Source organism: Triticum aestivum, chromosome 3B (genome assembly GCF_018294505.1).
Source record: "Triticum aestivum cultivar Chinese Spring chromosome 3B, IWGSC CS RefSeq v2.1, whole genome shotgun sequence".
NCBI classification, from domain to species: domain Eukaryota; kingdom Viridiplantae; phylum Streptophyta; class Magnoliopsida; order Poales; family Poaceae; genus Triticum; species Triticum aestivum.
In genome coordinates, this window is record NC_057801.1 from 178294964 (window position 1) to 178309563 (window position 14600).

Sequence of the window (14600 nt, forward strand, 5' to 3'; positions counted from 1 at the left end):
CACTTTAACATGCCACATTATCATGTCAGTTGCCACAAGTCAGCGTGGCAACACACAAATTTGGGTCTGTGGTACAGTGAATTTGCCACATTATCCTGCCTACAACATGTCAACAGCCATACTGTGTTCACAGAAATACTTGCCACATGAAAAGCATATGTGTGGCAAGTGACACAGTTGATGTGGAAATTAGTTGCCATCCAGTGCACATAGTTGCTGAAACTGCCATGACTACCTATTTACTACACTTTACCATGCCTACATCGTGGCAACAACCATAGCATGTGCACGAAATTAGTTGCCACATGAAAAACATATTTGTGGCAACTACCACAGTCGATCAGGAAATTAGTTGCCATACGATGCAGATAGTTACTGAAAGTACCATGTTTGCATTCATACTGCACTTTTGAAGAACAACTACATAGATCTAGGGTTCAATGCCAACTACCATAACTTGAAATTCATCAACAAAATTCTCCCTGCACTGATCGCAAATAGCATTTCGAGGCAATGAGCAACTACCGGACATAAAAACGACGGTCCAATCCCAAAGCACAACCAGGATGTGGCTTCGGACAGGCCGAACCACACCGGCGTGACCGCCACCGCGGCGGCGACGAAACTGTTGAATGCCATCGAAAACAGCAAGCGCAAGACCCCGTCGGCGCATCGCCAACCCGCCTGAATCTCGATGAATCTCGAGCGAAGCATCGACCACGGAGGGGAAGGGAGAAATGCAGGCAATGATTTTGAGTGTGGGAGGAAGCATTACCTTCAATCTGTAGGCGCTCCGGCGAAGACGCTTCGATCCGGCGAGTCCCACCGACGGCCGCGAATGCCGTCGACTCTTCCGCCTCCGCCGTCGCCTTCTCCTCTCGCCTTCTCCTCCAATCGACTGAACTGCGGGGTGGGTTGTGCGAGTAACTGAGGGGAGGAGTAAATGAAACCGTGAGGGGAGGGGGGCGAAGTGCGCGACGTGTTTGACGTCAACCACGGTCGGGCGTGGCGTGCGGGCGCAGAGCAGTTCCATCGCACGCCCCCGAGTGGCAACCGCTGACCGCGGGGAGGCAACCGACGTATGGGCGAACTATGTCACACACCACACACGCGCCTTGTCCTACGTGGCACACAAAATCAGCCAAAACGTGCCAAGATTCGTGCAGAGACTGTTGGACGACGATGGAGGCGTGTGGTTGAGATGGCTAACACCCACACGTGTGGGCATTAGTGTTTTCGTATCTAAAACTCGGGCCTCGGTGTCGTCTCTTATTGGGCAGGATCCTGATGTCTGATCTCGCATTTTGGTGGCTCTTCGGCTTAGTTGCCGGCTTTGTCTTTCCTTTCTTATCCGGCCTGCGTGCCGTGTCTAGCAGGGTGCCATATATCCGTCATACTTTCGTGCTCGTCGTTGCTTGCACGTGTTTGGATGAACTGGTGGTGGCTTTGTTCCTGGTGTTGCTGTGTTGGCTCTGTGACTCTGTCGTGTGGCTTTGTTTATAAAGTCGGGCCTAAGCCTTTTCTTAAAAAAACGTGCTGAAACCGATGATGCAAAACCAAATGATCTACCGACTGCCTCAGCACACGAAACAGTAGCGTGCAATGTGCTGCCTGGGCAGAAGGGCCTCCACGTGAGTCCCCGGCGCATGAACTTACGGCAACGTTTGACTATGGTCATTGCTACTTGCTCTTCGTGAAATCACTTCCCATCAAACGTGGCGCGCACCCCATGCATGTTGGCCACGCCGGCCATCGGTGAAAGGCCGAGGTAACAGCGCACCACGGCCGGCAGCATGCACCGTCCACGTATCCGGACCGCACCGCCGTTCACGACCTATATAAGTGGCCTCCGCTCTCGGGTGAAGCAGAGCATATCAGCAGGCTAGCGGAGACAGACTTCGAGGACGTGTTACGAGCAGACCGCGAGCAATGGCACAGCAGGGGAAGAAGGCGACGGAGATGCAGGACCCGGAGATCAGGGCAGAGCAGGTGAAGAAGGCGCCGGAGCTGCAGGACTCGGAGACCCGGACACAGCAGGTGAAGAAGGCGCCGGAGCTGCAGGACCCGGAGATCCGGGCAGAGCTGGACCGCCGCGCCCGCGAGGAGGGCGAGACCGTCATCAAGAGCGGCGCCGGCGGCAAGACCCTCGAGGCGCAGGAGCGCCTGGCAGAAGGTACGTGCGCTGGCGTATGCGTATATATATACCAGTTGTTCTAACTTGTTTCTTGAGCCATTGATGTGCTAACCTTGTGTTGATACGCTTGCGTGCTGCAGGGCGTAAGAAGGGCGGGCTGAGCCGTGCGACTGGCTCCGGCAACGAGCGCGCCGAGGACGAGGGCGGGGTGGTGATCGAGCCGGACGAGAAGAAGCTCGAGGAGGTCAAGAAGGATCTCGGGCGCGAATGATCGAGCGTGGTAGACGATGTACGGCCTCACAGTCCGGTCCTCCTATATATCGTACGTGTGTATGAAGGATGTAGTGCTATGGATGTACGCAGTAGCAGGCTAGGTTGAAGGATGTAGCGTACGTAGTAGCGTTGATGCACGTCTTCGTGTTCGCACGGACATGCGCGGTACGTATGGCTGGCTACAAAATTTTGGTCCCGGGATTGTATATATGTAGCTCGATCGTAATCTATGTACCCTGGCTACAAAATTTTGGCATGTATGTACGTAGCCGTAGCCCCTCTATATATGTAGCTCCATCGTAAATCTATGTACCCTGGCTGCAAAATTTTGGCATGTATGTACGTTCTGTAGCCAATGATCCCTGGATATATGAGTTGATAAATAGTGGCCGTGTCTGCGAAAACTCCACACGAACTTCTTTCCTACATCGAGTTGATTCAATAAACAATGTAAAGCAAAATTTGTTACTCCCTTCCATATTAGTACTTCCTCTTTAAACTAATATAAGAGTGTTCAGATCACTATTTTAATTATCTAAACCTTCTTATATTAGTTTACAGAGGTGTATTTTTTATCACAAGACATTCACACCTAACGCTCATTCTCCCTCCGTCCCATAGTGTAAAAAAACATTTTACATTATGGGACGGTAAAAAAACATCTTACATTATGGAACGGTGGGAGTACCAATTACTTACACTATTGTTCCAAGTACAAAGAATTTATGGCCAGTCTAAAGATGAATACATCCAAAGAAGAGACTTGACACACTACAACACGTCCTTGAAAGTTAACAAAGCCCAAGAATGGCCCACCCGATCGAGAAAGCGCTGCCTAAGATGAAGGGAGTATATTCGGAAGGCACTTCTCGATGAGGAAACTTCACGATGATGAAATAACCCGTGGTGTTTCTAAGCAAGGTTTTGCAGCTTCCTAACCAGATATGAACTTATGCTAGGAGCCTTGATTCAGATCGGCTTCGGCGATTTGGTGGAAAGTTTCGGCATTTCCCATTTGGCGCCACAACGTGCATTTTGTTAACTGGCCCTGTGGCGTCCCTAAATGGGCCGGCCCATCTAGGCGCTGGTTGACCATTTTTTTGAAATTTTTGTGAACTTTTTTTAGATTGATGAACTTTTTTGAATATTGCTGAACTTTTTATAAATTTAATGAACATTTTGTTTTGAAAATGGATGAACTTTTTTTTATTTATGAACTTTTTCTAAAAATACATGAACTTTTTTTCAATTTCTATGAGCTTTTTTCAAATTTAATGAACTCTTGCGAAATTGGATGAACTTTTTTCAATTTGAATGATCTTTTTTTAAATTGATGAACTTTCTAAAAATTTATGAACCTTTTTTAAAGATATGAGCATATTTTTTCAAATGGACGAACTTTTTTCTTTAAATCTGTAAACCTTTCTTTATTTCATATTTTTATTTTTGCAAAAAAAATTAAAAAAATTAAGGCAGCACGCTAGTGGGCCGGTCCATGCTAGCAGTGCTACAGGTGCCGGATCGTTAATGGGCGCCTGCAGCGCTGTATAGCAGCTCCCCTTTAGATCTTTTTAGGGTGCCTTACATTTTAGATCGTATATGAGGGCGATTTGTTCTACACCAGGCCCAGGCCCGTTTAGATGGGCTTTAGGCCAGCGATGGCATCCCCATAGCCCAATCCACGTAATACTAGTTCATTAGTGGGCCAGGTGACAGCTACGAACGATCTGGTCCCCACAACCCAATCCACGTAGTAGTAGTTCATTAGGGCATGGCCTGCCCCGCGGGTACACAGGTTTGGAATAACCACCCTATCCTAGTTTATTGATCCTTTTTGTATTTTTTATTGGCCCCCTTCATAATTTGTGTTATATTTTTATCTTAAAATTGCCGCAGGTCCAAGCAAGTTCAGAACTATTACCTCTGTCATGGTTTGTTGGTTCCCTTCATAATTTATGCTCTATTTTGATTTTAAAATTATTTAACAAAATGTTAATGCATGTCATCAAAAATAATATCATTGGAAACTACATTTAAATACAAATATAAAGATATAATTTTTAGTGACATACATTAATATTTTATTAGTAAAATCTCAAAATTTGACACAATATAAAAGGAACCAATAAACCAGGACGAAGGTAGTAGGCTCGGACAGAAAGCTATAGCCCTGCAGGAAGTGTAGCTTGCAGAAAAGTCCACCTCTCCAAGTCTGAAATGTAGCTTGCAGAAAAGTCCACCTCTCCAAGTGTGAAATGTAAAGAAAGCAGAAAACTGGACCGAAGGGTGCAAGGAGAGAGGCAGAGATAGGAAGGAGAACGGCATGCATGCATGTGAGAAGATAGGTATTGCATGATGGTCCACAAGGTAACTTTAGCAGTAACATAAGATCCAACTCAGCACATTTGCTTATGTGGTAATGATTTAATAAGAAGAGAGATTGATTGAGTAACATAGCTAGTTACTCATACCATGAGTAACATCACACGTATCAAGACAAGATGGGTCTACAAGCTAATAAATGAAATGTTGCATAAGAGCATCTCCACTCGCGCCCCCAATATGCCCCCAAGGCTCTTTTTTTAGCGCCGGCCTAAAAAATCGGTCCAGTCGCGCCCCCATGGCCTTGTTTATCGCTGGTTTGGGCCGAAATAATAGTCGGCGAATCTGAGCCGAACCCGAGCCCACGGGGGTTGCCTGGGGGCGCCGGCTGAAGCGAAAAGGCGCGTGGGTCCACTCTGTCGGTGAGAGACGGACCTTTTTCCCGCCGATCCCCCGCTCCCCTCCCCATTTCCCTCCATTCTCCCCTACTGCCCCTCTTCTCCTGCCATTCTCCTCCCTCTCCCCTCCATCTGGCCGCCATGCCGCCGAAGAAGTATACGTCCCCTCGCGTCGCCGCCGGTGCCGATGCCACCTAGCTGAAGCAAAGGAAGCCAAGGACGCCGCCGACAAAACCACCAGGCATGTCGAACACCGACTGGAAGGTCGAGGTTCAGCGCCGGGAGGCTGTCACCATCGACCGGCGGAACAGGCTCAACGTCAAGAGGGACCAGAACGCGGCCGCGTCGGCGGCGGCGGAGCAGGCAGAGGCGTCTCGCGCGGCGGAGCAGGCAAAGGTGTCTCTGTTGGGAATGTAGCATGAAATTTCAAAAAATTCCTATGCTCACACAAGATCTATCTAGGAGATGCATAGCAACGAGAGGGGGAGAGTGTGTCTACGTACCCTCGTAGACCGAAAGCGGAAGCTCTTGACAACGTGGTTGATGTAGTCGAACTTCTTCTAGCTCTGACCGATCAAGTACCGAACGTACGACACCTTCAAGTTCTACACACGTTTAGCGCGACGATGTCCCTTGCCTTCTTGATCCAGCAAGGTGTCGAGGAAGTAGATGAGTTCCATCAGCACGACGACATGGTGACGGTGATGGTGAAGTGATTCGCGCAGGGCTTCGCCTAAGCACTACGAAGATATGACTGGAGGCGTAAACCGTGGAGGGGGGCGTCGCACACGGCTAACGATTGTTGGTGTGTGCTTGTGAGGCGCCCCTCGTCACATATATATAGGTGGGAGGGGAGGGAAGGTAGCCAGAGCGCCCTAGGGCTTGGCCGCCCCCCCTAGGGGCTCCGCCTTGCCATGCGCCCCCTTTCTTTGTATACTGAAGGGGGAAGGAAAGAGGGGAGAGGGGGAAGGAAGGGGGAATCCTATTCCCTCTCTTTCCTTTCCTCCTCCCCTTTTCCTTCTCCACTTAGGCCGGCCCATACGGGGGCGCACCAGCCCCTTGTGGCTGGTGTGTTTCCCCTCTTGGCCCATAAGGCCCATATCTTTTGTCGGGGTGCCCGAAACCCCTTCCGGTGACTCGATATGTACCCAGTACCCTCCGGAACACTTCCGGTGTCTGAATATTATCGTCCTATTTATCAATCTTTACCTCTCGACCATTTCGAGACTCCTCATCATGTCCGTGATCTCATCCGGGACTCTGAACAACATTCGATCACCGAATCACATAACTCATATAATACTAAATCATCATCCAATGTTAAGCGTGCGGACCCTATGGGTTCGAGAACTATGTAGACATGATAGAGACAATTCTCTGGCTAATAACCAATAGCGGAACCTGGATGCTCATATTGGTTCCTACAAATTCTACGAAGATCTTTATCGGTCGAACCGTAATGACAACATACGTTATTCCCTTTGTCATCGGTATGTTATTTGCCCGAGATTCGATCGTCGGTATCTTCATACCTAGTTCAATCTCGTTACCGGCAAGTCTCTTTACTCATTCCATACTACATTATTCTGCAACCAACTCATTAGTCACTTTGCTTGCAAGGCTTCTTATGATGTGTATTACCGAGAGGGCCCAGAGATACCTCTCCGATACTCGGAGTGACAAATCCTAATCTCGATCTATGCCAACCCAACAAACACCTTCGGAGATACCTGTAAAGCATCTTTATAATCACCCAGCTATGTTGTGACGTTTGATAGCACACAAGGTATTCCTCCGGTATCCGGGAGTTGCATAATCTCATAGTCGAAGGAATATGTATTTGACATGAAGAAAGCAATAGCAATAGAACTGAACGATCAATATGCTATGCTAACAGATGGGTCTTGTCCATCACATCATTCTCCTAGTGATGTGATCCCGTTCATCAAATGACAACACATGTCTACGGTTAGGAAACTTAACCATCTTTGATTAACGAGCTAATTTAGTAGAGGCTTACTAGGGACACGATGTTTTGTCTATGTATCCACACATGTATCAAGTTTTTGGTTAATACAATTCTAGCATGAATAATAAACATTTATCATGATATAAGAAAATATAAAATAACAACTTTATTATTGCTTCTAGGGCATATTTCCTTCAGTCTCGCATGACAGAGCAGGCAGTGGCGTCTCGCGCGGGGATGATGAATCCACCCAGCGGCCACGGCCCGCAAGTTGCCTGGAGCCAGCAGAGCGTTGGTTCGCCGGACGACTTCTCGCCGTCACCACAACCCTGGGGGTGCGCGCCCTCGCCTGGCTACGCCGACAGTGATGTGCACGGCGGGTTCAACCCCAACATCACCTTTCCGTATGGCCACCCCGCCGAGCGCACGCCCTCACCCGCGTTCGTCGGCGTCCAGGAACCCCCATACACCTACTCGCCGCCGGCTTACGCCGCCTTCCCAATGCCGCCTCTGCGCCGTGGCGCTCGCAAGCCTCGTCTTGCATTTCGGCAACCCCGACGCGACGGAAGCCGACATGGACGACATCATCACGAGCGGCTCGGCCGTCACCGTCGCCTCCGCCGGGTTCCATGCGTAAGCCGATACAATGGACTGCTATGTCTTGAGCTTGCGTTGGTTTTCCTTGAAGAGGAAAGGGTGATGAAGCAATAGTAGCGTAAGTATTTCCCTCAGTTTTTGAGAATCAAGGTATGAATCCAGTAGGAGGCTCCTCAAAAGTCCCACGCACCTACACAAACAAACAAGAACTCGCAACCAACGCAATAAAGGGGTTGTCAATCCCTTCAAGGCCACTTGCGAAAGTGAGATCTAATAGAGATAATATGATAAGATAAATATTTTTGGTATTTTATGATATAGATTGAAAAAGTAAAGATGCAAATAAAAGTAGATTGAAAGCTTATATGATAAGAGATAGACCCGGGGGCCATAGGTTTCACTAGTGGATTCTCTCAAGATAGCATAAGTATTACGGTGGGTGAACAAATTACTGTCGAGCAATTGATAGAAAAGCGAATAATTATGAGATTATCTAGGCATGATCATGTATATAGGCATCACGTTCGTGACAAGTAGACCGAAACGATTCTGCATCTACTACTATTACTCCACACATCGCCGACTCCTGCATGCAGTATTAAGTTCATAAGAACAGAGCAACGCTTTAAGCAAGATGACATCATGTAGAGGGATAAACTCAAGAAATATGATATAAACCCCATCTTTTTACCCTTGATGGCAACAATTCAACACGTGCCTCGCTACCCCTACTTTGTCACTGGGTGAGGACACCGCAAGATTGAACCCAAAACTAAGCACCTCTCCCATTGCAAGAAATACCAATCTAATTGTCCAAACCAAACCGATAATTCGAATAGAAGTACACAGATATCAAATCATGCATATAAGAATTCAGAGAAGATTCAAATAATATTCATGGATAATCCGATCATAAATCTACAATTCATCGGATCTCGACAAATGCACCGCAAAAGAAGATTACATCGGATAGAACTCCAAGAATATCGAGGAGAACATTGTATTGAAGATCAAAGAGAGAGAAGAGGCCATCGAGCTACTAGCTATGGACCCGTAGGTCTGTGGTAAACTACTCACACTTCATCGTAAGGTCAATAGGGTTGATGTAGAAGCCCTCCGTGATTGAATCCGGGCAGAGTACCGGAAAAGGCCTCTAGATGGGATCTCATGAGGTCAGAGACCTGTGGCGGTGGAAAAGTATTTTGGTGGACGCCTTTAGGGTTTCTCGAATATTTCTGAATTTATAGGCCAATGTAGGACGTCAGGGGCTCTTCGAGGGGCCCACAAGACCTAGGGCACGCCCCCCTGGCTTGTCGTCTCCTCGGGGCTTCTCTGACTTGGACTCCAAGTCCCACGTCTGTCTTCTGGTCCAAGAAAAAATCATTGTGAAAGTTTTATTCCGTTTGGACTCTGTTATAATTCCTTTTTTAGAAACTCAAAAACAAGGAAAAAACAGAAACTGGCACTGGGCTCTAGGTTAATAGGTTAGTCCCAATAATAATATAAAATAGCATATTAAACATCCAAAATAGATAATATAATAGCATGGAACAATCAAAAATTATTTATACGTTGGAGATGTATCAGTGAGCGCAGTGGGAACACAGTGACGGGCATGGCGGCCTCGACGATGGGAGGAAGGGGGAAAAGGGGGAAACGGACGGAGGGCCTCACAACACTCACAGTGGAGCGGACGGCGAGGCCTGGGGTTCTCGGCCTCATGCGGATCAAGGGAGGCGATGGCCGGGCAGAAGCGTCGAGGATGGCAGCGATGGCGACGTTCCTGTATGGTCTAGGGCGTGTCCTGGCACCAGGGAGACGAGGGCGGCGAAGGCGTTTCTCCTGACGCGGTCCTTAGTGTTGGGGAGGTGACTGGCTGCAATGATGATGGTGGCAAGGGTGACCGCGTTTTTGGCTCGTCCCCAAATCAAGCAAAAGCAGTGCAAGGGGAAAGAAGAGAATGGGTAGGGTTCTAGAGGGGGAGGGAGGCTGCTCAGGGGTGCTCTTAACCGCCTAGGGGAGCCGTGGGATCAACGACGTGTGGACATCCGCGGGCGTGCGGACGTGCGGCGTCCACGCCATGGCCTTGGTCCTCCTCCAGTGAAAGGTGGAGGAAAGGCTGGCCAGGTGGACTGGGCCTGGAGCAATAGAAGTGATGGTCCAAGGGCACAATGCCTCGGCTATTCCTTTTTCTTTTTATTATTTCTTTTCTATTTTGTAATTTTCTCCTCTGTTTTGTATTTTGCTTTGCTAATATTTTATTTTTTGTTAAAAGTGAAAACTTGCACATAAATCTAGTATAATATTGGGGTGTTACATAAAAAGTTTTAGAGCATTTGGAAATGTTTAAATATTTTTAGAAATTCAAAAGGTCAAATATTTTGATGCTGATCCTCTTAATTGATTACCAGGGGCATTTTGGAAATTCAAATGAGGTTGGTTTGAACATGATAATTACTTAGGGATTTTATGGGACATTACCAACATTTTTGTTTTACTGTTTGAAATAAATAATAATTTGACTTGTATTGTAAATTTGAATTTGAATTGAAAATTGATCAAGTGGCAATTTGCATAGTAATCATGATGACATGGCCACCATTAGGGGGAGATTACTGTAGCATGATTCTCGGGGTGTTACACTCCACTAAGTTTACTGTTTCGTTTTACTCCTATATTTTTAGGGGATCACCTAGAGTTAGCTTCAAGAAGAGGTTCAGATATGAGCATTTCCATGTCAACTTCTGGGCAACACCAAAGGGAACAAATCCTGCTAGCACACCTCTGGTATTGTTCTTCGCTGATTTTAGCGATCATGATAAAAGTGAGGAGGATAGACCATCCTTGTGCTTCCATGTGTTGGCTTGTTCGATAGATGACCAATTGCTCACCTCTCATCTTTTCATGTACACGCAAAAGACTCCAAAGTATACTTTTTCTATATTATTATGTCCCACTCTATAAAAGCAGCTTGAGCAGCAAATTGAATGAAACTTTCCTATGAAGTAAAGTTTTAAAGTCTGGTGTTCGTTTTACTCCCTCTGCCCGGAAGTACATGTCGAAGAAATTGATGTATCTAGATATATTTTAGTTCTAAATACATCCATTTTTATCCATTTCTCCGACAAGTATTTCTGGATGGAGGGAATACTATTTAAGGGCATCAGAGAGGATCTCATGACAGTTTCCTCATGTGGTTTCTTATAGCATGAAGTACTTTGACATGAGTATCACAACCTGTGTTCATATCCTTCCCCTAGAAAATATAAATGCAATTTCTTTTTGTTGTATATAGGTTGTAATATCTAGATTTTTGTTGCACATCATTTGAAATATGGGTGATACACTTCCTTTTCCTTTATCAATACAATTACAAATAATCAGGAATGCTATTTTTTCTTTCCTTATCGCAGTAAAGGAATCATGAATGGTTCATGCACTCTATCTGTTCTATACTACTGGAATTTAATCTATTTTGAGCTAGCCCAATAGCAATTTCAGAAATTACTAATAAATCCTAGGGTCCCACTCAGCCCATTCATGCAAGGCAAGAGGTGGAACCAAAGTTTAGTCCCACATTGCTAGTTTGGTAGGAGTTGGACCTCCTTATAAGGGAGGTTGTTTCTCCACATGTATGAGCATGAGAATAAGAGGGATATTCACGCCCACTCCTCCTCCGCAGCCCGCCACGCCTCGGCACGACGTGCCGCGCCACAGGTTGCGGGAATGAGCCGAGCCGATGTCTAAATTTTTGCCACGCACGACGGGTATATGAATGGGGTGCACCTCTTCGGCTGCAGACTGTTCGCTTTGTCTCCCTCTTTTGCTTCACCTCCCGTCGCTGCCCTCTCGCCTACTTCTCATGTACCTATAAAAGAGAGGTCGCTCCTCTCCAGAGAGACACATCAAAACATCATCTTCCTCTCGCCACCGAGTTCCTGAGCACTGAACTACTGCCACGATCTTCCCCATCCCGGTTTGCAGCGTGAACCGCAGGTCGGGACAGTAGGTCTCTGAAACCCCACCTCTTTGAGTCCTATACAGGAGAAGGGTGATAAGGTTTTTGGGGAGCGCTCTACGCGACTAGTGACCGGTTCATCACGGACGCTATAGACACCAACGACTACTTGCCCAACGACGACTTCTTCCCCGACGTCGACAACCTCTTCGACGACATGGCTGGCGAGGACCTCGACCCCAAGACCGGTGCTTCTACCGCTGCTCCGTACATCTTCTTGTTCTTTCTGTTTTAAGATCTTGCTAAGTTTCTTGCTCTAGTCTTTCTTGTTCTAGCTTTTGTCCTACATATGCTCTGTTCTAGTTCATCCACTTCATATATGCAGATGCTTTTTACCTTCTCTATGTCAGATTGCATGACTTGCTTTATCTTTGTTATAGTAGTCATGTTTTACCTAGCATTTCTATTCATAAAATCACATGGTAAATTGCTCATATTTCCAACATATACAATGTGTTTTGTACAAATCTTAACATCCATAATCATAAAATTGTGTGCTATATGTAGGAAATGCAGCGCGCGAAGGCTTGGTTGATAGTTGATATCCCTGTTTAGATAATTCTCTTTTTATGTTGAGGTTAACGATCTGATTTAACTTTTTTATGTAATAAAAACACATTCTCCTTTTAAATATAAGTTTTGCTATTTCTCATGTCCTTGAAATTCCTTTTTGCATCAGTCACTTTTTTCCTTCTTCCTTCCCTCTTGGCCGGACCTCGCTGGAAAGTGATGTCTGCTAGAACTACGTCGGTATTTCCCCAAAGAGGAAGGGATGATGCAGTATAGCGACGGTAGATATTTCCCTCAGTGATGAGATCAAGGTTATCGAACCAGTAGGAGAACCTCCTCACACCACGTAAACAACACCTGCACACAAATAACAAATACTCGCAACCCGACGTGTTAAAGGGATTGTCAATCCCTTCCGGGTACGGCGCCTCAAGATAGGCAAATAACGTGAGGTAAAAGTGGTAGATAGGATAAATACATCGCGGAACAAATAAATTGCAGCAAGGTATTTTTGTATTTTTGGTTTAATAGATCTGAAAATAAATGCAAGAGAAAATAGATCGCAAAGGTAAATATGATGAAAAGAGACCCAAGGGCCGTAGGTTTCACTAGTGGCTTCTCTCGAGAAAAATAGCAAACGGTGGGAAAACAATTACTGTTGGTCAATTGATAGAACTTCAAATAATCATGACGATATCCAGGCAATGATCATTATATAGGCATCACGTCCAAGATTAGTAGACCGACTCCTGTCTGCATCTAGTACTATTACTCCACACATCGACCGCTATCCAGCATGCATCTAGTGTATTAAGTTCATGAGAAAACAGAGTGATGCAATAAGAACGATGACATGATGTAGACGGGATCTGTTTATCTATTGCCGAGATATAGATCCCATCTTGTTATCCTTAGTAGCAACGATACATACATGTCGGTTCCCCTTCTGTCACTGGGATCAAGCACCGTAAGATCGAACCCACTACAAAGCACCTCTTCCCATTTAAAGATAAATAGATCAAGTTGGCCAAACAAAACCCAAATATCGGAGAAGAAATAAGAGGCTATAAGCAATCATGCATATAAGAGATCAAAGAAAACTCAAATAACTTTCATGGCTAAAAACATAAATCTAATCATAAACTCAAAATTCATCGGATCCCAACAAACACACCGCCAAAAGACTTACATCATATGGATCTCCAAGAGACCATTGTATTGATAATCAAGAGAGAGTGAGAGAGAGAGAGAGGAAGCCATCTAGCTACTAACTACGGACTCGTAGGTCTACAAAGAACTACTCACGCATCATACGAGAGGCACCAATGGAAGTGGTGAACCCCTTCATGATGGTTCTAGATTGGATCTGGTGGTTCTGGACTCTGCGGCGGCTAGATCAATATTTCGTCGACTCCCCTAGGGTTTCTGCAATATTTGGGTATTTATAGAGCCAAGAGGCGGTTTGGGGGGCACCCGAGGTGGGCACAACCCACCAGGGCGCGTCTGGGACTCCTAGCGTGCCCTGGTGGGTGTTGCTCCCCTCGAGCAGCCCCTCAGGTGCTTCCTTGGCCCATTGGCTTTCTTCTGGCCCAAAAAAATCCTCCAGGAGTTTCGTTGCGTTTGGACTGCGTTTGATATTGATTTTCTGCGATGTAAAAAACATGCAGAAAACAACAACTGGCACTGGACACTATGTCAATAGGTTAGTACCAAAAATGATATAAAATGACTATAAAATGATTGTAAAACATCCAAGAATGATAATATAACAGCATGGAACAATAAAAAATTATAGATACATTGGAGAGGTGTAACGCCCCGGATTCGATGCGCCAGGTGTCTGCCAGTTGTTTGTCGGCATTGCCATGTCATTTGCTTGCGTGTTGCATTTTGCCATGTCATCATGTGCATTGCATTGCATACGTGTTCGTCTCATGCATCCGAGCATTTTCCCCGTTGTCCGTTTTGCAATCCGACACTCCTATGTCCTCCAGCATCCCCCTTTTGTCTCTTGCTGTGAGCGGGTGTTAAACATTCTCGGAATGGACTGAGATTTGCCAAGCGGCCTTGGTACACCACCGGTAGACTGCCTGTCAAGTTTCGTGCCATTTGGAGTCCGTTTGATACTCCAACGGTTAACCGGGTAGCCGCAAAAGCCTCTATTGTGTGCAGCCCAACACCCCTCCAAAACAGCCCAATAACCCATCTAAGACATCTCCATGCTCTCGGTCGTTCAATCACAATCATGTGGGCGAAAACTACACTCCATTTGGAGTCTCCTAGCTCCCTCTACCTATAAATATGTGCCCCTCCCCTAAATTTTCGGGCGAAACCCTAGCAAACCTCCCTCCGCGCCGCCGGACGTGTCCGTCCCAGGCC

General features: G+C 46.3%; 1 protein-coding gene across 1 annotated transcript; it reads left to right on the forward strand.

Annotated features, from left to right (window-relative positions):
- The first annotated feature begins 1881 nt into the window (after positions 1-1881).
- On the forward strand, positions 1882-2799 carry LOC123065158 (em-like protein). Its single transcript, XM_044488511.1, has 2 exons — positions 1882-2173; positions 2275-2799. Exons 1-2 carry the CDS (start codon positions 1930-1932, stop codon positions 2403-2405), a joined length of 375 nt encoding a protein of 124 aa, XP_044344446.1. The 5' UTR covers positions 1882-1929; the 3' UTR covers positions 2406-2799.
- Positions 2800-14600: the final 11801 nt, after the last annotated feature.